At 48.4% G+C, this 24648-nt stretch overlaps 2 protein-coding genes across 2 annotated transcripts; both read left to right on the top strand.

The window, feature by feature from the left end:
- The first annotated feature begins 11920 nt into the window (after nt 1–11920).
- On the top strand, nt 11921–14511 carry LOC123088241 (V-type proton ATPase subunit e1). Its single transcript, XM_044510439.1, has 3 exons — nt 11921–12170; nt 12888–12935; nt 14216–14511. The coding sequence occupies exons 1-3, from the start codon at nt 12073–12075 to the stop codon at nt 14277–14279; spliced, it is 210 nt and encodes a 69-aa protein (XP_044366374.1). The 5' UTR covers nt 11921–12072; the 3' UTR covers nt 14280–14511.
- A 535-nt stretch (nt 14512–15046) lies between these two features.
- Nucleotides 15047–16640, top strand: LOC123088240 (uncharacterized). Its single transcript, XM_044510438.1, has one exon. The coding sequence runs from the start codon at nt 15106–15108 to the stop codon at nt 16249–16251; it is 1146 nt and encodes a 381-aa protein (XP_044366373.1). The 5' UTR covers nt 15047–15105; the 3' UTR covers nt 16252–16640.
- Nucleotides 16641–24648: the final 8008 nt, after the last annotated feature.

The following is a 24648-nucleotide window of genomic DNA, read 5'->3' as shown; positions in this document are numbered from 1 at the left end:
GGCTCCAGTCAATTTCCATTTTTTGAAGGGTTTCCTCGTAGATGAGGTTTAATCCGCTGCCGCCATCCATGAGTACCTTGGTAAGACGAAAGCCGTCCACTATCGGACTGAGGACCAATGCGGCTGGTGCTCGAGCTGTTCGGAATTTAGGTTCATCGCTGGCGTTGAAGGTGATAGCCATGTTGCTCCATGGATTTGTTGTTGCTACTTGGTAGACTTCGGCGAGGCTGCGGATTGTTCGCTTCCGCATGTTATTTGATGCGAAAGTCTCGAAGACTGTTAATACCGTACTGGTACTGCTGGGGTGGTTGCCCGGGGCTAGAAAACCTTCGCCACTTTTGGCCACCTGCCGTAGTATCCAACATGCTCGAAGGCTATGTGTTGGAGTGGCGCCCTCCGTACTGTGGATTTTGCAGGGTCCGTTGAGTCATCCCTCTAGTACGGTTCCGTGCCCTTTAGGGGGTTTTTGCTTTTTGGTTTTTAATCCTGGTGCTTGAGTATGACGCACCCTTTTATTTCGGATTGGGGTTGTATTCAGGGCCGTATTGTCCCAAAACTTGGTTTCGGTTTTCCAGGCACTCTTCATCGCACAGTATTTTTGTACAATGGTCGCTAGGTCGGCGAAGTGTGTAACTTCGCGACGACTTATGGCGTTTATGATTCCCTCGTCCGTGCAATTGTTGCAAAAAATTGAAATCGCGCTTTCTTCACGGCTGTCCTTTATCCTGTTCATAACCAGGAGGAATCTTGCCCAGTAATGATGTACTGTTTCATCGGGCTCTTGCGGTATTTGAGATAGATCGCTTATGTTTGGGTGGGCGGGTGGAATTAGGTTCGGAACCCCGCCCGATCTGAGGCTCAAAGGCCAAGAAGTTTCTGGATTTGGAAGCTTTGTTTGTTGGATGCCTTCCAACAAATCTGGTCCGATGCCTGACTTTAGGTTCAGTATTTGATTGACGTCCATCCCTCCGCGGGAATCCGGCATGGAGGGATCGGGAATCCGGACATAGCTGGTTTTTAACATAGAAGAAGAGTCGCCGCATTGTTCCTCTACCACGACAACGTGGTGGGTAGCCTGGGGAGAGTTAATGTCTCTCAGATCGGTTTTAAGCCCAATCTGATCGTAGTCTGTAGCGACTCCCAGGGCGGCGATGTGATCCAAGAGCTCGTTCACGGAGGAGAGCTCCATCGGATCTAGCTGCTCGGCGAATTCCGAGCTGACGTGAAGATCGCTTTTGATGACCTGAGAGGTCATTGTCGGAGCGGTGGCCGAACAGGAGGTCATAAGAAAACCACCTAGCCGGATAGTTTGGTCGGCGGCCAAAGCTCCCTTGACGACGGTGCCGTCTTTAAAGACGGGAAGAGGCATCCTTCCTGATTGCGACGGCACAGAGGAACTCTCAATGAAAGCACCAATGTCGGTGTCAAAACCAGCGGATCTCGGGTAGGGGGTCCCGAACTGTGCCTCTAGGCGGATGGTAACAGGAGACAAGGGACACGATGTTTTACCCAGGTTCGGGCCCTCTTGATGGAGGTAAAACCCTACGTCATGCTTGATTAATATTGATGATGTGTGTTACAAGAGTAGATCTACCACGAGATCAAGGAGGCTAAACCCTAGAAGCTATCCTATGGTATGATTGTTGTTCGTCCTACGGACTAAAGCCATCCGGTTTATATAGACACCGGAGAGGGCTAGGGTTACACAGAGTCGGTTACAATGGTAGGAGATCTACATATCCGTATCGCCAAGCTTGCCCTCCACGCCAAGGAAAGTCCCATCCGGACACGAGACGAAGTCTTCAATCTTGTATCTTCATAGCCTTGGAGTCCGGCCGATGATGGTAGTTCGGCTATCCGGATACCCCCTAGTCCAGGACTCCCTCACCCACCGTAGACCGAACCGTTAGACCGCGTGTCTCATTTAAGGCGGATTATCCTTTCAGTGGGAAGCGGCCGCGATGACGACGACGTTGTTGCTCGTGATGTTTTGTGGCTCCGGCGCGCGGTCGCTCGTTGGTACTAGGCATCATGCTAGTGCGTGAGCGTGTGCGTGTGCGTGTTGATGTTTTTTTTATAAAAAGTTTCCCCTAGGGTTTACCTAGGGTCTACCCTGTCCTCCGACGACAACGCCGGAGTCCACATCGATCGGCCGCCGGTTCCTACCCGAACCTCGCGCGCGTGGGGAGATCTACGGGGCGCCGCTCGGCGCTAGTTTGCATGGAGGCTCCAGCTGTAACGGAGGGGTCGAAGGAAGTGGCGAAGGAGATGCAATCGGGAGAAGTGGGGAGGGAAGAGGGAGGATCGGGAAGTGGTATGGGCGCGAACATGGGTGGTGTGGGATCGGAGGGAGAGCAGGCGAACAGGGATGAACCCGTTCTGGAGGAAGGAAGCAACGAGGGTTGGGATCGCCATGGCCCAGACCCAACCCTAGAAGATGCCTTCGAGGGCATGAATTTACATGGTGAGGAGGAAGAAGATTTGGATTTATCAGGGGAGGTGGATGATCTGATTAGGGATGTGCGTTGGTTGGCGCTGTTTAGGGTTCATACTCTGACGCCTTTCAGCCATGCCGCCCTACTGAACTCCATGAGAAACGCATGGGCTTGTGCGCAAGGGGTAACCTTCAACATCAAGGGGACGAATCTATTCCTAGCACAACTCCATTGCCTTGGCGACTGCAAGCAGGTGATGGAAGGAGGTCCGTGGCAATTTCGCAGAGACACAGTGGTTATGGTGGAATATGATGGGTTTACAAATGTAGCTGAATTGTGACGCCCCCAGCTCAATCGTACACTAATCATGCACGCAAATGAGTACGATCAAGATCAGGGACTCACGGGAAGATATCACAACACAACTCTGAAACATAAATAAGTCATACAAGCATCATAATACAAGCCAGGGGCCTCGAGGGCTCGAATACAAGTGCTCGATCATAAACGAGTCAGCGGAAGCAACAATATCTGAGAACAGACATAAGTTAAACAAGTTTGCCTTAAGAAGGCTAGCACAAACTGGGATACAGATCGAAAGAGGCGCAGGCCTCCTGCCTGGGATCCTCCTAACTACTCCTGGTCGTCGTCAGCGGGCTGCAAGTAGTAGTAGGCACCTCCAGTGTAGTAGGAGTCATCGTCGACGGTGGCGTCTGGCTCCTGGACTCCAGCATCTGGTTGCGACAACCAGAAAGAAAGGAAAGGGGGGAAAAGGGGGGAGAAAGCAACCGTGAGTACTCATCCAAAGTACTCGCAAGCAAGGAGCTACACTACATATGCATGGCTATATGTGTAAGGAGGCCATATCAGTGGACTGAACCGCAGAATGCCAGAATAAGCGGGGGATAGCTAGTCCTATCGAAGACTACGCTTCTGGTAGCCTCCGCCTTGCAGCATGTAGAAGAGAGTAGATTGAAGTCCTCCAAGTAGCATCTCCAAGTAGCATCTCATAGTAGCATCTCCAGTAGCATCGCATAGCATAATCCTACCCGACGATCCTCCCCTCGTCGCCCTGTGGAAAAGCGATCACCGGGTTGTCTGTGGAACTTGGAAGGGTGTGTTTTATTAAGTATCTGGTTCTAGTTGTCATAAGGTCAAGGTACAACTCCAAGTCGTCCTGTTACCGAAGATCACGGCTATTCAAATAGATTAACTTCCCTGCAGGGGTGCACCACATAACCCAACACGCTCGATCCCATTTGGCCGGACACACTTTCCTGTGTCATGCCCGGCCTCAGAAGATCAACACGTCGCAGCCCCACCTAGGCACAACAGAGAGGTCAGCCCGCCGGTCTAAATCCTATGCGCGCAGGGGTCTGGGCCCATCGCCCATTGCACACCTGCACGTAGCGAGGGCGGCCGGAAGCAGACCTAGCAACCTCCATTACAAAGGAAGTCACGTTACGCGGTCCAATTCGGCACGCGCCGCTCCGTCGCTGACGTCAAGAAGGCTTCGGCTGATACCACGACGCCGGGATACCCATAACTACTCCCGCGTAGATGGTTAGTGCGTATAGACCAAATGGCCAGACTCAGATCAAATACCAAGATCTCGTTAAGCGTGTTAAGTATCCGCGAACGCCGACCAGGGCCAGGCCCACCTCTCTCCTAGGCGGTCTCAACCTGCCCTGTCGCTCCGCCACAAAGTAACAGTCGGGGGCCGTCGGGAACCCAGGCCCACCTCTACCGGGATGGACCCACCTGTCCTTTCAGCCCCCTCATCAGAATCACTTGCGGGTACTCATCGAGCTGACCCGACTTTAGTCACCATCTGTATAGTATGCATGTATGTATAGTATATACCCGTGATCACCTCCCGAGTGATCACGGCCCAATAGTATAGCAAGGCAGACTGACAAGAATGTAGGGCCAATGATGATAAACTAGCATCCTATACTAAGTATTTAGGATTGCAGGTAAGGTATCAACAGATGTAGCAACAATGTCAGGCTATGCATCAGAATAGGATTAACGGAAAGCAGTAACATGCTACACTACTCTAATGCAAGCAGTATAGAGGAGAATAGGCGATATCTGGTGATCAAGGGGGGGGGGCTTGCCTGGTTGCTCAGACAAGGAGGGGTCGTCGGTGACGTAGTCGACCACAGGGGCATCAGCAGCGGTCTCGGAGTCTACCGAAAAGGAGTGACGGAGGGGGAACACAATAAATAACAAAGCAATCAAATGTAACACAAAGCAAGACGCGGCAATATGTTGTGCTAGGGGTGACCTAACGTAGGGATAGGCGATACCGGTGAAGGGGGAAACATCCGGGAAAGTATCCCCGGTGTTCCGTGTTTTCGGGCAAAGGAGTCGGAGGGGGAAAGTTGCGAGTTTGATATGTTAGGAGTGTGTGGCGGACGAACGGGCTGCGCATCCGGGTTCGTCTCGTCGTTCTGAGCAACTTTCATGTAGAAAGTATTTTCATCTGAGCTACGGTTTGTTTTATATGATTTTCTAAAGTTTAAATCATTTTTAGAACTTATTTAATTATTTTAAAACAACATTATCCAAAACAGTGTTTGCTGACGTCATCATGACGCCAGCATGACGTCAGCAGTCAACAGAGGTGTTGACCGGTCAACTGACGTGTGGGTCCAGTGGGACCCACCTGTCATACTCTGTTTAGGTTAATTAGTGTTTAGTTAAACTAATTACTATTTAATTAAACTAACAAGTTAATCAGATTAATTAAATAGGATTAATTAACTTAATTAATTCATTAATTAATTAATTGTTAATTAATTAATTAAATTTATTATTGTTATTTTTATTTATATATATATATATTTTTAAAACGTTCTCAGGGGCATGGGCCCCGGCTGTCATAGGCCCTAGGGGCCATAGTGGGTTCGGGTGCTGCGGGCGCTACAGGTGCGGGCGCTAGGCGCTGCGGGGCGCCCGACCCAGGAGAGGGCCGAGCGGGCGCAGAGGGGGCGCCGGCGCCGGGCGCGTGGTCGACGGCGCAGCACGGGCGGTCGCCGGAATGGGACGCCGGCAGAAGGGCAGCAGCGGGCACGGGCCGACGAGAGGAAGGACAAGGTCGCGAGCGGGAACGGCCGTGGCCGTGGTGGCCGCGAGCAAAGGCGGGGCGCGGGCGCGCGGACGGGCGCAGTTGCCGCGCGGTGAGCACGAACGCGCATGCGGGGACGTGCAGGGGAGGGCGCGGAGCGGTGCTGGCGAGGGCACGGGGCGACCGGCGTGGTGCGGCGCCGTGAGGCCAGGCGGGGACGCGACCGGGCGAGGGAGAGAGAGAAGGGGCGCGGGGGTGCTCACAGGGCCGGTAGGGTAATGGCAGCGTGCTCGGGGAGGCTCGGGGTGGTCGACGGCGACGACCGGGCGATGAGGAGGCAGGCCGTTGAGGCGGAGGAAGCAGGCCAGCGGAGGAGCTCCGGCGTGGCAACGTCCAACGGCGAGGCAGCGGCGTCGGTGGCCTCGGGTCTTCGCCCCGATCTCGATCCAGATCGAGGGGGGGCTTGCGAGAGAGTGGGGGGAGCGAGTGAGGAAGTGGGGGGCAACAGGGTTAGGGTTTCGGGTGGGAGGCCTAGTAGGCCAGGGGCATGGGTGGCCGGTTGGGCCGGCCAGGCAGCCTGGTGGACGGCTGGGCCAAAGCCCAACGAGGGAGGGGGTTCCGTTTACTTCCTTTTGTTTTCTTTTTGTTTTTCTTTTCCTTTTCCTATTTTCTTTTATTCTATTTTATTTTACTTTTAGTTTCTTTAGTTTTATAAATATGAAAATAGCTCCTAAATTAATATCTCCGAATAACCCACTGCCTTAAAAAGTTTGGTGACTAATAAACTAGTTTAATATTTGTTTATTAATTTAAAAAGCATTCAAATAATTGTCTTTGCTACTGTTTTATTTAGTTTAGTGCATTTAAACTTTTTATAAAGACTTGGTTTATCCACCAACATTACTTATGAATTATTTGGCTCACTCCGAACATTTTAGTTTTAATTTGAAATCTTTTATTGTTTGCTCGATTTTGAATTTGAATTCGAATCGGTTTCGAACTAACGCGAGATTAGCAACAGTAATTGAGGTGACGTGGCATCATTAGCGGAGGGTTACTGTGGCTTAATTATCCGGGCGTCACATGAATATGCACTTGATATGTATCCTTTGTGGGCAAGGATTAAGGGGCTGCCGGATGGTCTAACGAGGAAGAAAGTGCTTGCTGAGAAAGTGGCAAAAAAAGTTGGAAGTCCACCGTTTACTATAATTGTGAATGAGGGGAGAATTAATCCCTCAAGTCATCTCCGGGTGCATGTTTTTGTCAATGTTAATATGCTGTTGGTGAGATTTGTGCCCATCACGCTCAAGGAGAGGAAGAAATACCCGGTTAGCTATGAGAAGCTGTCGGACTTCTATTTTTATTGTGGCTGCATGGGCCATGTGGTGGAGGAGTGTGGTGACGGTATTCATGACCCGACTACTTGTGAATGGGGTGATTGGCTGCATTGGTCGAATGAACCGGTGGGAGGTGGTGCAAGAGGAGGTAGAGGAGGAGGTGGCAGGTCAGGTGTAGGAAGGGGGAGTGGGGAGTTCAATGGCCCTTCCCGGGGAGGAAGAAGTGGAGACGGAGGGAGAGGGGATAGAGGAGGCCGGACAGGTGTTGGGCGAGGTAGCAATGCGGGTGTGAGCTACCGTGGTATGGAGGATATGGACACATCATATGAGGAGATGGGGGCTAGGGGAGGAGATGCAAGGGGTGTTCGCAAGAGACTTGTTTGTGATGATGGTACAATCAATGTCAGAGGGCAGGCTGTACCGAACATAGCCGGTAAGGTTTCCAATACAGTGCTCCTGCTTGAAAGTGGAGGGGGGGATGGATCTCGGGGTGCGAGTCTACCAAATGCTACCCCCGGGAAAGTACCCGTTGTCAAGCGAAGGAAGCAAGGCGAAGGTGAATATGGAGTTGACAACATCTTGTCAAACGAGGCGGCCTCCATGCGGGAGGACCGCTGGGCCCAATGAATATCTTAAGTTGGAACTGTCGGGGAGCGGGGAATACCCAGACAGTTCGAGAACTTGCGACTCTTTGCCAGTCGCATTCCCCCATTCTAGTCTTCTTATGTGAGACGAGGCAAAAAGAAGAAAAGATGAGAAGACTAAGGGGTCATTTGGGTTTGAAAGGATTTTCAGGTGTGGATAGTTGCGGTTTCAGTGGTGGTTTGGCACTGTTTTGGCATGAATCATATGAAGTACAAGTGTTGGACAAGAATGAACGGTATATTGATGCATTAGTTCGGGTCCACCGTGATGCTGCACAATGGAGAGTGACGTGCGTATATGGAGAGCCGAGAGTTGAGAATAGACCGCTCATGTGGACAACGCTACAGAATCTGAAAAATGTTAGTGACTTGCCATGGTTAGCTATCGGTGATTTTAACGTGGCTATGTGGGATTTTGAGCATATATCTGCCACGCCAAGACCACCAGCCCAGATGGTGGCCTTCCGAGATGCACTGGAGGTTTGCGGTCTTGTAGACCTCGGTTTCGTTGGAGTGTCGTTCACCTATGATAACAAACGCAGCAGGGCGAGTAACGTCAAGGTCAGGCTGGACAGAGCAGTAGCAACAAATGAGTGGAGGAACATGTTTGCATTTTATTCTATCTTGCATATCCCATCTCCATGCTCGGACCATGTGGCTGTTTTGTTGAAAGGCTCGGCTGACCCGGGTCCGTCAGGGAAAAGCAGTAGAAGATATGAGTTATTCTGGGAAAGGGATGCTGCATTGCCGGAGGTTATAAAGGAGGCGTGGGCAGTAGTTGGGGGGTGCATAATTTGGCACAGCTGCGTGATGCCCTCTCAAAAACTATGGTGTCGCTGGGGTTATGGAGTAAGAAGTTTGGGAATATGAGAAGATAGATTGCGAAGTCACGCACCCAACTAGAAGAGTTGATGCATATGAATGCGGACAAAGCAGATATCAGAATGATAACGGATAGGATGAATGAACTTTTATACCAAGAGGAAATGTTGTGGCTCCAACGGTCGCGAATCACTTGGTTGAAGGAAGGAGACTGCAATACAAAGTATTTTCAGAGCAAGGCTGTTTGGAGGGTAAGGAAAAATAAAATACGTGAACTTGTGGATAGTATTGGCGTGGTGCATACAGACAGTGCAGCGATGGGGAGGGTAGCGAATGACTATTTCCACGACATTTTTACTGCTGACCCCTCCCTGGATGCTTCACCAATTTTGGAGCCACTGGAGTCTAAGGTGACGGAGGAGGACAATGCTAGATTAACTGCACCTTTTTCTGAAAAGGAGATAGTTGATTCTCTTCTCCAAATTGGCCCTTTAAAGGCCCCGGGTCCGGATGGCTTCCCGGCCCATTTTTTCCAGCGAAACTGGGGTACACTCAAAGGTGATGTTCTTGCTGCGGTCAATGATTTCTTCAGGACAGGAATTATGCCCGAGGGGGTAAACTCCACGTCTATTGTTCTTATTCCTAAGATCGCAAACCCCAGAACGATGTCTGACTACAGGCCAATCAGTTTATGTAATGTGATTTATAAGGTTATTTCCAAATGCCTGGTCAACCGGTTGAGGCCTCTGTTAGACAACTTAATATCTCCAGAACAGAGTGCTTTTATTCCGGGGAGAATGATTACGGACAATGCTTTGGTGTCTTTTGAGTGTCTGCACTACATTAAACAAGAGAAGGATCCTACCAAAAGCTTTCGTGCATATAAACTTGATCTGTCAAAAGCATATGATCGAGTGGATTGGGTATTCTTGAGGCAAGTGATGCAAAAGCTGGGTTTCTCTCATCGATGGATTGATTGGGTAATGACGTGTGTCACGTCGGTGAGATATTCTGTCAAACTTAACGGAACCCTCTTAGATTCATTTGCACCGTCGCGTGGTCTTCGGCAAGGTGACCCACTCTCACCTCATTTATTTCTGTTTGTGGCCGACAGTTTGTCTACTATTCTAAAGAACAAGGTGGCTATGGGCGTAATCACTCCTGTGAAAGTTTGTAGGAGAGCTCCGGGTGTATCCCACTTACTATTTGCTGATGATTCGCTGCTATTCTTTGAGGCTTCAAGGGCTCAAGCCGAAAATGTGAAAGCAGCCTTGATGGTGTATGGTGCGGCTACAGGTCAAAACTTAAATTATAACAAGTGTTCCTTATTCTTCGGGGGCGCCTGTCCTGAAGTAGCTCAGGCTCAAGTTCGCGATGCTTTGAACGTCACTAGCTTGGTGTTTGAGGAAAAATACCTTGGCCTGCCGACCCCGGAGGGCCGTATGTCCAAGGGCAAGTTCCAAAATTTACAAGCAAGGTTGACAAAACGCCTCATCCAGTGGGGTGACGGTCTGCTAGCTCAACTGGGCCGCGAGGTGTTAATCAAATCAGTAGCACGGTCCTTACCTACTTATATTATGGGTGTTTTCAAACTCCCATATTCGGTGTGTGATGACCTAACAAGAATGGTGAGGAATTTTTATTGGGGATCGGCGGATGGTAAGCGTAAAGTGCATTGGAAGGGGTGGGATCACTTACTCCAACCCAAAGACAGAGGTGGTGTGGGCCTTCGGTATTTCCGGATGTTTAATCAAGCTTTGCTAGCTCGTCAAGCATGGCGATTACTAACAAAACCGGAGAGCTTGTGTGCCCAGGTGCTTAAAGCAAAATATTATCCTTATGGCAAGTTGGAGGATATGGTTTTCTCAGGTAATGCATCCTCATCTTGGCAAGCTATCAGCCATGGTCTTGATCTGTTGAAAAAAAGGCTGATATGGAGGGTGGGAAATGGAAGGAGCATCCGGATTTGGAGGGACAGTTGGATACCAAGGCCGGTGTCGTACAAACCTATTTCCCTACAGGGCCGATGCCGCATTCGTTTTGTTTCTGAACTTCTTAATACCAATGGGTCTTGGAAGGTAGATTTACTGCAGCAGCATTTTTTGGATGCAGATGTGACTAAGATAATGAAAATACGGGCGTCCCCTAGGTTGGACGAGGACGTGATCACTTGGGGGCCGAGTAAAAATGGGATTTTTTCTGTCAAATCAGCTTATCAGGTTGCTTTTCATGAAGTTCATGGTGCAAATTTGGCTTCTAGCAGTACCTCGAGCTCTGGGGGGAGAAGCTGCTGGAAACTTATATGGAAGAGTAATGTGCCGCCGACGATCCGCAATTTTGCTTGGCGAATGGCGACGGATGCCCTCCCAACATGGAAGAACAAGAACAAAATTGGTTTGGAAACGATAAGTGGTTGCCCGGCGTGTGGAATGGAGGTAGAAGATAATTTCCACCCGTTTTTAAGGTGCCAACGGGGTCTGGATTTGTATAGAGAAATGTCTAATGTATGGAAACTGCCAGCAATGGATTCCTTCGTGAACACTGGTAAGGAATGGCTCCTCCATGCGCTCGACCAGTTATGTGATATTGATCGTACTAAACTGCTTCTCATCTTCTGGAGGAGATGGTACGTGCGCAATGAAATTGTGCATCACAAGCCAACGCCGTTCATGGAGTCCTCGATAAGCTTTTTGAGGAGATATCTAGATGAATTAATTGACATCAAGCTAAATTCGGAGATGGACCCAGCGAAAGGAAAGGGATATTTATCTTATGATCAGCATGTTGGGGCGGCGATCACACCACAACAACCGATTTCTGAAGCTAGATGGGTACCGCCTGCTAATGGCTGGGTCAAATTGAATGTCGATGGCTCGTTTGTAGCAAGCGATGATGCTGGTGCTGGTATGATTCTTCGAGACAATGAGGGCAGGATCATCTTCTCGGCTTGTAGATCACTTTTTTCTTGCAGAGATCCACTAGAAGCCGAGCTATGTGGGATCATGGAAGGATTATCACTTGCCATACAAAGGTCTGATTTGCCTGTTGCAATTGAATCTGATCCAAGCATGGCAGTATCCTTGTTATCTTCTGGGGAAGTTGACCGCTCAGTTAATGCCTCCTTGGTGAATGAAATTAGACTTTTATTTTGTCTCAGACAAACTTGTATTACTCATGTATCGCGTGCCCAAAACAGAGCTAGTGATAGTTTAGCTAGGTTTGCTCGAGTTGAGGGGCGAACTATGACTTGGCTAAGGTCTGGGCCACCAGAGGAAGTCTTGGGTATTTCCCTTGATGATTGTAAGGACATTGTCTTTTGAGTAATACAAGTGTTCCCGCAAAAAAAAAAGCGTGTTTTTTTGACGGGTTTTTCTTTTTTTTTTAACGGGTCAGGGTAAATGCGTGTTGGTGCTGTACTGGGTGCTTCTCAAACCCAGGGTAACGCACGCAGGGCCGTGGAAGAAAAAAGGCTAGCAAAAAAATAAAGGCTGACCAGGGCCCTGTGTTATCCTGATTTTTGGGGGAGAGAAGGCTAGCAAATCCGAGCTAAGTGGGCCGGCGACGTGGGCCTCCCGCCTCTCGCAGCGGCCCATACCCCTCGTCCAGATCCGATCCAGGACACGACGGGCGCGCACGTCACGTGGCAGCCCCCACACCACCTCTTCCTCCTCTCTCGTCGTCTGTCTCCCACCGCGTCTCCTCCTCCTCCACCCCCGACCCGGCGACCAACCCCGCGATCCGGCGAGCCCGAAGCGCCAGCGATGGGGTTCGTGGTGACCTCCGCCATCTTCTTCCTCGCCGGCTTCATCGCCTGCCTCTTCTCGCTCCTCTGCTGCAACCGCGGCGCCTCCACCAACATGTACGCCAACCCCTCTCCCCCCTCCCTCCTCCTCCTCCGATCCCGACCCCTCTTCCGGCCTGCCCATCCCTACGGGACGTCCCTGGCTTCGGATCTGGCGGTTCTGGATTCGGCCGGCCCCTCCCTCCCCGCCGGATCGCGGCGGGAGCTCGATCTAGGGTTAGTCTGGGCGGTTCGGTCTAGTCTAGAGCTTGCGCTCCTCAGATCCGCGGGCGGATCTCCCGGTCGGGCTCCTATCAGAGTGGCTGGATCGTTGGGGCGATGCTGTGGGGGCTCTGCTCCGTAGAAACCTCAACTCTGCCTTGAAAATCCTGTCCAAAGCTTGGAGCCATTGTCGCTAGTTGCCTCCTCTGCAAGACGAATTCGGGGCATAGGCTTCCTCACCACACGATTGGGGGAAAAGAGGAGCTTTTGCGATGTTTTACTGCTTCTGCACATACCGCCACTTCGCCCAAGTTTGTGTTGATTCAGCGCATCTAAACTGGCACCAATTGAGTAGACAGGTTACATATCAACATTTGTCCATGGTTTCTGCTATGTGTCAGTGTGTTCTTCATTTTACGTCAATTATTGGGCAAATACGAATTTGTGCGTGCCTGGAAATCCTTGCCTTGGGCTCTGTTACGTTCTCGGATGCGTCTGCTTTTGCACTCATATGTATGCATCCATTACTTCTGTATAACCCGTTAAATAATGTTCTTCGCTCTTGTTATGCAGATTCCATTTGACTCTGGTTATTACCGCTACAGTTTGTTGTTGGATGATGTAAGTTCCGATCCATTTTACCCATGTGCATATTTGGTTTCTCCCTTCTTCTTACACCTAGATTGCCACATCAACTGTTGTTGTCCTGCGCATATCATCTTAAAAAAATGTCCTCGTATCAAAATTTGTATTGCAAACGTGCAATTGTGACATGAAAATTTGTGGCTATGAAACTTGCACGCTACTTGACATCATTTGGCATAAAGTATCTGTTAGCTTGCATTGGGTTGCCATTTTGCATTAGCTAAAGTTATTCTTTTAGCGCCAAATATGTCTGTCAGTTGTCCAATATAAATGATGATCAATAAATCTGGTATACAACAAATGGTATTTTTTATAGCAGTGAAATAAAAGCTTGCCTAGGTTTGCCTAGGAGCTGGGCGACCACTGAATGCCTAGCGCTTAATCATGCTTGGCTTATGCCTATGTGTTCTTAGGCATCCACATACATGAGATATGCGCTATGAAGTGGCAAAACACACACTTAGCGCTTCTTTTTCCTTGATTTGTAGCACAACTCGTACATACATATTTCTCTCAACTTGTTTTTGTAATATCTAATATGCACGCCGTTCAATGTTATCTAACAAAGCTTGGAAAACGATCTTATATTATGGGACGGAGGGAGTAGTTCACATTTGTTATATGTGGCATAAGCCATAATATTTCTAGTTCGGTGCTCGGAGTAAATAATTTGATCAAGTGAAAGCCATTTACTGATTATTTTTGTTTTCGTAGAAGTCAAATGTTAGTTCTCTGACCATCCAGGCATAATACAACACATTAGATGCTTGGTTCCAAACAGATTAATGGGATACCCAGGAAGCCAAACCCAGTATTTAAGCCTTGTAGAATGGATTTTTTTTGTCAAGAAATATATTCTCATACTAACTAGTAACTAGTCTGAAGGATTTGATTTTAAGTTTTTTTCTGATTAAAATTAATCATGAGAACGCTCTTACCTACGCAACTTGCTTATTAGAATCATCATTGCTGCTGCAGTTTTCCTGTTTTTTTTTGCTATAAAAAAAGCAAGAGTACAAAGGTTCTAGCAACCAGAAGAGAAAAGTGACACACACAAATGTCGCAGATCCTTGGACGCTTGCGGTGCCATTATTTTATAGGCACACCAGATTTTCCTACATTATCTTAATTTTCCTGTTGCAATATTTTCTATATACAAAAGAATTCCTGCATTCACGAGCCTGTTTTTAGCATGGTTTCACATCCTGCTTGTCCCAGCTCTCATTTTCTAACAAGTCATTAATATTTCTCTGCAGGTGGGCAATCGTGTACCTCGCCCAGATGAAGCCTTTGATCAACCCCATCCTGAGCGGCGAGTGAGCCCTGCCCTGCCCTGCCCCGGAGACAACTTAAGATCCACTGTTGATGTATCATTATTCGGTCGAGAACCTCTATTCATTTTGTTGCCGCCATGATAACTGAAATAAAGAACCTGCTGTGAGATTTTGCTACTCCGTCCGTCCTCCGGAGAACACTTCCGAGGAGGCACGCTGTGATTAGTGTATGCAAATTGTATTATATACACAACAATAATGATGATTCTGTTTATCCACCCTGCCAGTTCTCTGTTGTTTGGTTGGATCTCTTAACTGCTTGTCGTGCCACCATATTTGCTCCGATTTGCAAATTTGTATGGGATAGCTACCTTCTCAGTTGGAACAAAATGTGCTGCCAGAAAGGCACTTTCGCCGCCTGAAACTGTTTTTGGTTGGGCACCCTGGTTTTTTTACAGAGCGACATTTGATTTTGCATGTAGTGTGTTCTCGAATTCTAGGATGCGAGAATTCGTTCATAAGAATTTCAGGAGCCCATTCCTCAAACACATGAATTTCAAGTTTCTTTAAAAAATATATTTTTATAGTCTTTATATAGACAGTATAAAAAGTTCATGTGTGCACAATCTTTTTTGAGAATCTAATTTTCTTTTTGAAAGTAGAGAATCTAATAAAGACACGGTTGGAATGCTCTGCACATGGGCCTCGGTAGCCTCCAAACCCAGCCCAGATCTAAGACCGTACGCCCAGCCCGGCCCATGTACTAGTCAGTCCTCCCCTCGTCTCTGGTAACTCCGTCACACTCCCCACCCACCCAGATCTCCACTGCGCCGATCGATCCGCCCACCCTCTCCCAGCTCCGGCCGCCGGCGATGGCCGTCTCCGACCTCCTCCCCCTCCCCTTCCCCGTCCCGCCGTACGCCCCGCAAGTCGCCGCGTCGCTGGCGCTCGCGGCGGCCGCGCACTTCCTCCACCTCCCCTCCCTCCTCCTCTACGCCGTCCACACCTACATCCACCCGGACGCCGTGCCCTCCACGGGGCCCCGCGCCGTCCTCCGCCCGCCCGGCTCCGCCCCCGCCCCCTCCGGCAAGCGCGGCGCCGCCGGCCCCCCGCCCTCCGACGGCTCCGCGCAGCTCTACCGCCTGCGCCTCTCCCACGCCACGCTCGCCTCCCGCCCGCACTTCGCCGGCTTCCACCTCTCCCTGCTCCTCCCGCTCGCGCTCCTCCCGCCCGCGCTCCTCCTCCCGCCGTCCCAGCCGTCCCCGCTCGCGCCGCTCCTCCCGCTCGCCTTCCTCTTCGTCGCGCTCCTCCGCCAGGTCGCGCTCGCCTCGCCGCCGCGCCCGGCGCACCTCGCCGCCTCCCTCGCCGCGCTGCTCGCCGCCACCGTGCTCTCCTCCAGCCCCTTCGCCGGCTCCGTCGCCTCGCTCGCCGCGCTCCCGGCATGGCGCTTCGCGCGCGCATTCTGGCTCGGCACCGACCAGCCCCGCACCGGGCTCGCCGTCCTCGCATCCTCCGCCCCCGCGCGCCTCCTGCTCCACCTCGCCGTCCTCGTCTCCTCCGCCGCCTCCATCCTGCAGTGCTGCGGCTTCGTGGACGGCCCCGAGCTGGAGGCCAAGCTGCTGGCCGCCGCGGCGGGGCTGCAGCTGCTGGCATCCAGGGCCGCCGTGCAGATGTACCTCAACGAGGCCGTCTTCTGCTGGTACCAGCGGCTGCACGCCAACCGCGCGCCGGACACTGAGTACGGCCGCGCCAAGGTGTTCCTGCACAACCACCACCTCTGCGCAGCGGCCACGCAGTTCGTCGCGCCACCGCTGCTCGTGCTGTCGCTGCTGGCACTGTGGTGGGTGCAAGGGAAGGACTTCTTTGAGGGCGTGCAGGGGCTCGACTGGCTTGTCGGGTGGTCCGTCGCCATGAAGGAGGCGGCATTGCTTGCGGCCCGTTGGGTGGTGGCGGTGTGGTCGGCGGTGACTGTGGGCACGCTTGTCGGCTACAAGCGTGGATGGTTGTTCGTCTTGTGACTAATCATGTCTCTTAGTTCGTTTGCTGTGTGATTGGTCCAGATGGACTTGTATTTGATAGAGCCGGATTCCACGCCGGATTGCCGGAGTTTTGGTAGGACGACGGCGCAGGTCTTTGTTGTGGGAGCAATCTGGGATTGAAACTTTTGATTTCGTTGAGGCCCTTCTTTACTGGAGAAGCAATGTATGATCAGTTTATTTTGTTTACACTGTTGGGCAGAGATATTTGACAATCAGAAACTGACTGGTCAGTCACCCTGTTGTACTCTCATTGTATCCTCTTTCATAGATACCAATGAATCATTTCTTTTCTCAGTTGGAGTTGGAGTGAACATGTAAATTGTATCATCATACAAAATCATCTGAATGGAAGTGGTTCAGTGTGTAAATTTCTGCTTCCCGTTGAAGAAGAGAAATTGCTCTTCCGTGTTAGTCTCAAATGTGTTGCTCTTGAAACATACTACTCCTGTATTTGAGTGGCAGACTGCATGCCAGCATCGAAACACTATTTTCTTCTCTGCTTAGCCTAGAGAAAATTAAGATTGGAATTGCCATCTAGATGTAAATACTTATAGAGTAAGATAGTTTATCACCAGTCAAATCTATTTTTTTGGTTATGTAGGTCATAACCTATTGACCTGATTACATTTCTGTGTATATGTCTGTTCCAGTTTACTTGTTCCAAATATTGTATCAATTTTAGCTTCTTTCAGTGCATATCTGGGAAAGTAGCAATAGTCATGGCATACAAGGAAAGTGGATTGAGCTGCAAAGCTCAGATTTTGTTTGCGATTGTGAATATATGCACCAGTTCTGATAATTTGAAAATTTGAACACGCTTCTTGAACTAATTGGTGGCTGCAGTTCTCCTGATGCTAACACATCTACCCTACAAAAACATTTCTCTTGTTCACACTCCAGTTGCACAATCTAAGCTTTCAAGTTGTCCTGAATGCTGAGTACTTCATTCTGTACTTTCTAACCGTCTAATCTATTTTGCAGTGATCAAGCAAGCTGCAGAACAAGTGTATTTCTGTCCAGATTAAGCAATAGATGCTTATTCTTTCCTGAATGAACATCAAATTGGGTTTTCCATCTCAACATTGAGTTGTTTCTTGTGTCCTGTAGTTTAGCGTACACTATTAAGCCATTTGAGAAAAAAATGATCTTTATTCTCCTCAGTCTGCATTCATGAACCGGTTTCTAGAAAGGTCCACCTTATCCAGATACATCGACATGTACAGCAATGGGCTCCTGCATCCATTCTTTCTCTCGGAATTTGTGTTGAATTATAAGGAAAGTGGATTTAGCTACAAAGCTCAGATTTTCTTTGTGCTTGTGAATCTAAATATGCAACAGTTCTTAAAATTTCGAAAATTTGAAAATGCTTCTTGAACTTCCCAAGTAACCGGTGGTTGTTCTGTCTGAATTATGACTTCGAAGTGTGCTGATTATACTAGGAAGTAGTCTGGACTGCAGTTCTCCTCATGCTAACACATCTACCGTGCAGACACAGTTCTCTTGTTCACACTCCTGTTCCACAACTGTAAGAATTCAGTTTCCAATGTAAGCTTTTGATTTGTACTGGATACTGACTACTTCATCGTGGCTTTCACCAGCTAACATAATTTACAGTGACGAAGCTGCTTGCTTACCATCACGCTGTATGATCCATAGAAAGTACTACCTCCATAACTAAATATAAGACGTTTTTGCAGTTCATTGAACTGCAAAAATGTCTTATATTTAGTTACAGAGGTAGTATATTTCTATCTAGATTTAGCAATAGATGCCTACTCTGTTCTGAATGAACAGAAAATTTGGTTTTCCATCTCATTATTGAGTTGTTTCTAGTTCCCTGTAGTTTAGTGTGCACTATTAAGCCAGTTGAGAAAAATAAAAATCTTTATTCAGTAATTCACAAGTTTGCACTGGGTGATTTCCGCGCATGTTTTTTTTGTTGAGATTTCATCTTCACTTCCTCAGCAATCGGTCATTGCTTTGCTAGGATCACTACACTGCCGTCCAAATTGTTGTTTTTCTAATAAATAAATAAATTAAAAATACATGTGCATCATATTGCCGTGTCTCCTGTTATATAATCGACTTTTGGAGAAAAAATTTAGATACACATATATTAATAGAAGCCATTTTATTAGTGATGGCAGAGTAGTGAGATGAGATAACTTGCACTGCACAAATAGTACTATGTACCTATCTCCAGTCTCTTTCACACTTGTTAGACTGATCATGCCTTCACCACCTGTAGCGTGGTGAGTGTTTGCTGATAGCCTAAGATAGCCTCCACTTCACCTTGCGTCTTCCACTTAAAAACAATTCAGCACCACTTTGTATAGTCACTCATCATTGAGGCTTAATCTATGACTTTGCAGTGCAGGGTACTGGAAGGTTGAGCTAGTATGTTACTCAGTGGGTTTGACTCTGCCACTTATCCTATTGCAATCGCCGGAGATTTGAGACGATCCTGCTTCTTGTATGGCAAAGAATGTGCTTTCGGTCAGTGCACGCGCTAAACTATCTTTTACATTACACTTACACCATGCTCTTGATCGTGTAGCCGAAAAGTCCAGAGAAAGGCGTCCAAGTATTGTATTGCTGTGCCAAGAAAGGAGCAAGTATGGCGCGCGTGTCCTGGGAGTGAGTACATGGTAGAATGGTCCAAAAGACCAATCCTGCACGCATCACGGCATCAGGGAAGCATCTTGGAGATTGAGGTGAGCATATTATTATTCTGTGAGCGAAACGAAGCTGCTTTGTATTTGGAACTAACTTCATCGGTGCTCGTAGTGGAGTGTGGGGCAGGAGTAAGATACACTTAACGTCACCCGGATCGGCTTCCATTGGTTTGTGTGCTTGTTGGAAGAGCAGGTGACACCAGGAAAGGAAATCTAATGGAATCCCCCATCTTGGGGGATAACATTTTGGCTTTGGAAGTACACTTGTTGTCCACTACTAAACTCATGCACTAGCAGTTGTGATTAGTGTGTTTCTTAATTGGGATTTGCTGATAAGATCAGATTCAGTCCTGAGAGAAGCCAAGGGGAGATGCCTGTTTTCTAGGAACACGTCCGAAGGATCCTGACCAGAACCAATTTATCTGACGTGTGTTCCGCCTAGATATCGACGCCCACTTTGTTTTCTCTTGTTGCATATAGTTTTACTATTCTGAATCATGTTTACATTGTAGGATTCCATGCGAGCAAAATATTATGCATGGTTTCCCAGGAAGAAGAAAAAAGAATTATAACCTGTTTTCGGTATTAATTCACTTGTAAATATGCACACAGAAGAAAAGGTGAGAATAATTGTCGAAAATTGGGATGATCTTGTTAGTCTTGCATCCTACTAATAAGTTTCTCTATCTATCAAGCTAAGAGTAGGTGCTCTGATAGTCAGACTACTTTCTAGTCTCTAGGATAAACAATGAAGAGCAAAGTGGGGTTGAACTCTAAACAAGAGGCCAGGACTTGGCAATGATTGCAACAACCATTTGTAGCCAAAATGGGCATCACCTTCACAGGTCATGCAGCCCTATCACCTTGCCGAATTCTTTATCGCCCATTGGGCTCATGACAAAACCTTATATATTTTTCTTTTCTCCTGGCATTAACCTTGCAGCATGAGAACAAAAGGAAGAGCAGAGGTCAAGCAGATTATTGCAGGGAGGGAATCCATCAAGGTGACACCTTACCAGACCTCCCATCCCTGGTGGGAAAAAGAAGGCAATTTGTGTGTGTGCTACTGACCTGATAAATTGTGTCACTACTTGCTGGGGAAAAGAAAACAGCCGGGCAGGAACAGTTCTGCATAGATCTGACTGATCAGAGTAAGACAGACAGGTATACCTGCCTGGAAAGAACTGATACCGTTGCTTCGTTCCGACTTTCAGCCAATTATTCGCAAAGTTGCTGCTGTGTGCAGTTTTGTTTTCAGGGGAGCCCACAAAAAATAGGCTCCAAATTGGAGAGAGAGCTTATAGTATATTGCTATGGCAACAATTGGGAGATCTGTCATAGAAAGCATCGCTTATAAAGTGCTTCCAAATTAGTGTTTTCTAGAGTCAAGGGGATCCTCATGGGGCCTTCTTCCAGAAAAGAAGCATAGGGATCACAGGAAAAAGGGAAATGGAGGATCTCCTTGTGCAGTGCATTCCATATATATATTTGGTTTGCTGACCTATAAGTCCTTAATTTAGTATACAATGCTACTTTCTTTCTTGTGTGAGAGCTACTGGACTGATTGTGCATGCTTACACATACTTAATGATCAAAATAAAAAGAGAAGAAAAATATAGTACTAAAAGATGATAATTTCATAGAAGCTCTATGATAAATTATAAAAGGGGTCAGATAACTGCCTATTCTTTTCTGAAGTTGTACTTTTATTATTTATTTATTTTTGTGGGGGTGGGGGGGGGGGGGGGGGGGTGTTTATATAACAATCAGCACACCTTAATTTCCTTCAACTTTCTTATACAATTTGTTTATTTATTTTGGGCACCGAAGGCAATAACATCATCTAGAAGACCAGAGGAAGGAGGAAGAAAATGCATGCACACAAATTAAAGAAAGCTACTCCCTCCGTCCCATAATATAAAAACGTTTTTGACACTACACGGACAGAGGGAGTACATTATTCAACCAATTTGGCCATTTGTATGGTGGTGGTGCACACTTGCACTCCCTTTTTGTTACTTGTGATGCAGCCATGCACACACACACACACTAAAACAATGGCCACAAAATCTCTGCGCAGATATGGATTACCACGACTGCAACTACTGTTCCATAATTATTAAGCTTCGGTCTCCATCACCTCCTAATATCCCTCTAATTTTGTTCAGCTTGCTTTTTGGCAAATGTGATCTGCTCCTCTTTGCTAGCACCCAGCCTTGGAGCTATCTATCTCGCTCCCCACCCACCACCATGGGCCTATTGGAGCTTCTGTTTGACTAACAACACTACCAAGTACTACTGACTAGCAACAACTTCTAATTTCAGTTTGCAAAATCAAACCTAACTCCCACTACTAAGTACTACTGACTAATAACACCTTCTACAACTTCTTTTGAGTACTTTCAACTTCTAGGTTTTTATCCATACTGTATCCATAGTTTCATACATTGAATCCACCATGCATGCATTTTGCATTTTTACAAATATTTGCGTTGGTAAGGATCTTGAGAAGGGACACCCAAAGGGCAAACCCCAATCACACCTAGGTTTTTTTAAAAACCGAGGCAAAAGATTTGCTTCATGTATTAATTAAGAGGAGAATAGGGTGCGAGCTACAAGCCCCGAGTAGGAGGGGCAATTTCTTTAGGCTTCCAACTGGTGACCCAAGGTGCATCCGAAAAAGGCGTCTTGGCACCGTTCCTGATGGTGGAGGCGCAGAAAAGGATTTTGAAGAATGCAATACACACCACTCTGAGGAGCGGGGCAGAGACTTCACTTGAAGGAAGATTTGCTCATGCTTCACCCCACGGCGGCACCATCTTTCAATTGCCAAACACCTAATGAACAACCAAATTCTAACTTGTCCGGCTTGATATGAAGACCTCATATGAGCACAAACAAAGTAGCCTAGCCCATATCCTCCCGCCAGAAAGCCACCACGAGCGAGGGGAAGAAAAATTAGGCAACCTTATCACTATTGCCGCCGCAACCTGACGAAGTCACGGACAACCAAAACCCACGAGCTTGTAGAAGCACCGGCCAGTAAGTCATGGGTGGTGACCAAAAGACGCCAACGATCGCGAGTTGGATAGATCGCCGGCCTGGAGAAGCCGTCACCGAGGAGGGCCATAAGATAATCCCAATTCCGGCCGGACAGAGGAGGACACAAACCTCGCAAGTTCCCTGAGGAAACCGTATCTGGCGGAGCATCCTCGGATGCCGTGAGCAAACCGGTAAATAGTTGCTTGAGTCTAGGAGGAAGGTGAATTTCTAAAAAAAAAAAGACAAAGGAGTAGAAGTGGCAGGTTATTGGTCACACTCCCTTGAGCCATTGAGTTGATTACATGGATGGATGAAGTGTTGGTTCGTGCACGAAATAGCTAAGCCACGCACGGGGGAAAGTGGAAGCAGCAACGTAGCTAGTAGCCAACATTTTCGTTAGGGCTAGCCTAGCTGCACGCTCGCTTTCAACCACCGTCGGTGTGAGTGGCACGAGTTTAGTGAGATTGTTGCGCGTCTTTACTTTCTCCATCCTCGGTCTCCTTCCTTCCTTGTGGCTACATACATATGCATGTGATTTCATTTCGTGTGAGCGATCCGGTAGCTAGAATGGAGGGCGACGACTATGACGACAGACACCGGGATGAATGCATCGTATATCTACCTACGGGTAAAAACTCATGATCTTGCCTTATTAGTGGATCGGGCGGCACATCATTGCCTTGTTGAAAGTGTTGGTTCGAAGATCCGCTTCGGATTTCATAGCCACCCTTGGTCTGGCAGCAGCCAACATTGAACGCGTGAGTGTGTTCGACACCCTTGAAGGGTTGCACCCCAAGTGTTAATACGATTCGAGGATGCCGCCGCGAGTCATGTCCTATATAGATTGCCTTAAGTTTTTTCTTTTTCTTTTTTCCTTTATAGACACCGGTATTTTTGGCGTTTCCAATAAGAGGCCGAGGGTCTTCCCCTACACTGGGGTAGGGTAGGCATGCGTCTTATTTGATTTGATGGAGAAAGGAGGGGCGGGAGAAAACTGCTGGCCAATTAAGACGATCGCCGTACGTCCATCTCCCAACACAGTCTCAAGATCGATTTTTCCTTGGAAGGATCTACTATCGGTGGACCTCAAATACGCCGCACACGTGCTCCATCGTCCACAGCGCTAGGCGCTAGCGAACAAGCTATGTCTATCTAGCCGGAGCACGCACGCACGCACGCACGCAGAATAGAAGATGAGATATCGTTTGACCCACGCGCACGTACGTACATATACATGCTACGCAGCTAGCCCACTCACCCACTCGCTGACAGGCTCCCGACTCCGGTCGTCCACCGCTCTCCGCCACCTCTCCCCTCTCTTCATTCCTGTTCATAGAGAAAAGCTCGAGTCTGAGCAAATGGAGTCGGGGAACACAAACCTCACATGGCTGCCTCGACGCGGCCGAGGCCTCCGTCGGTTGTTATCTGCTCCATGTACGGGACAGTGTCACCAAGACAAACATGCAGAAGGAAGACTAAGACTGATCTAAAGACACATCATCTGCCACACGACTTCGGGCAGCACAAAGGAGCACCACCGAAACGAGGGCGAGACCGGAAGACCTTATTCCACGCATCATCGATCTCGCCACCGCCCTAGGGTCCCCGCCCCTCCCATCGCCGGAGGGGTAGATAGAGGGGGAGGGGGACCGCAGTCTCGCCGCAGAGGCAGGTAGTACCCCGGCCTCCGCTCCTGCCGCTAAGTCACGGGAGAGTGGGAAGCAAACCACCCCGGTCTAACTATAGATGTACTCCAGTGTCCGATATGACAAAACCAAATCGATATGAACCCGGTATCCAACATTCTAAAACCCTCATGAAAAATATCTTCTTTATACATAAATTTTACTGATTCAAAGTCGATTAAAATCTTGTATCATTGGCGTGTCAATCGCTACAAAGGCGTAAATGTTTGATCCCTGGTGGGCCGATGGTACAACCACAACATTGACGAACCTTGTAAATAATGTTGGCTGACCGGCAGAACTAGTCTGAATTAAGACGGCTGCAACCAAACGATCTCTTTAAACGGTTTTATTAAATCTCTCAGTCGACTAAGACTTGGTTATGTCTCAGTCGAATGAGTCCAGTTTTTCTTAACACGGTACAATCAAAGTTGCTCACATACACAAGCATAAACTCATCCCTATGAACGCACACACGTACATCCTATCTCTATGAGCACCTCCGAGAGACTGAGCCGGCACATCATTTTGAGATTGGTAAAGTCGCCACAGACGTCCTCATAATCAACAGAAACGTCTCCTCCCAGTAAACGCACATCGCTGAAAGGTCTAGAATAAATTCAGAAAAATACGAGCACCGATGTCAAATCTGGGAATTGAATTCTGATGGACAGCGGATACCACTGTCCACCTAACCTTCCAGCAACCACAGGTTGGTTCGCCTGACCAGTACAATTTGAGGGTCAATTTATTTTCGAAGGCGATCCCCATCTGTAGTCTACGAAATTAATGAGCAACGGAGAAATGGATCGGCAGTCTGCAGTGCATGTCGCTTTCCAGAGCACCTCCTAGTGCAACTCAACGGCGCACCGTGCGTCCGTCTCCGTGCGCGCGCGCGTGTGCACTCGACGGACGGAGGAGTCATCTTCATCGTCTCTCCGGCCGGCTATTTATACCCCCGGTCCTCCTCTCCC

The sequence above is a fragment of the Triticum aestivum genome, chromosome 4A (genome assembly GCF_018294505.1).
Source record: "Triticum aestivum cultivar Chinese Spring chromosome 4A, IWGSC CS RefSeq v2.1, whole genome shotgun sequence".
Classification (NCBI taxonomy): Eukaryota; Viridiplantae; Streptophyta; class Magnoliopsida; order Poales; family Poaceae; genus Triticum; species Triticum aestivum.
This window is presented reverse-complemented; position numbering and strand designations above follow the sequence as displayed.

Bases quoted from the DNA above. Each gene is read 5' to 3' on its own strand.
- LOC123088241 (XM_044510439.1), top strand. From the start codon at position 12,073: ATGGGGTTCGTGGTGACCTCCGCCATCTTCTTCCTCGCCGGCTTCATC. The intron at 12,171-12,887 runs GTACGCCAACCC...CTTGTTATGCAG, and splicing joins CGCGGCGCCTCCACCAACAT to ATTCCATTTGACTCTGGTTA. The intron at 12,936-14,215 runs GTAAGTTCCGAT...ATTTCTCTGCAG, and splicing joins ACAGTTTGTTGTTGGATGAT to GTGGGCAATCGTGTACCTCG.
- LOC123088240 (XM_044510438.1), top strand. From the start codon at position 15,106: ATGGCCGTCTCCGACCTCCTCCCCCTCCCCTTCCCCGTCCCGCCGTAC.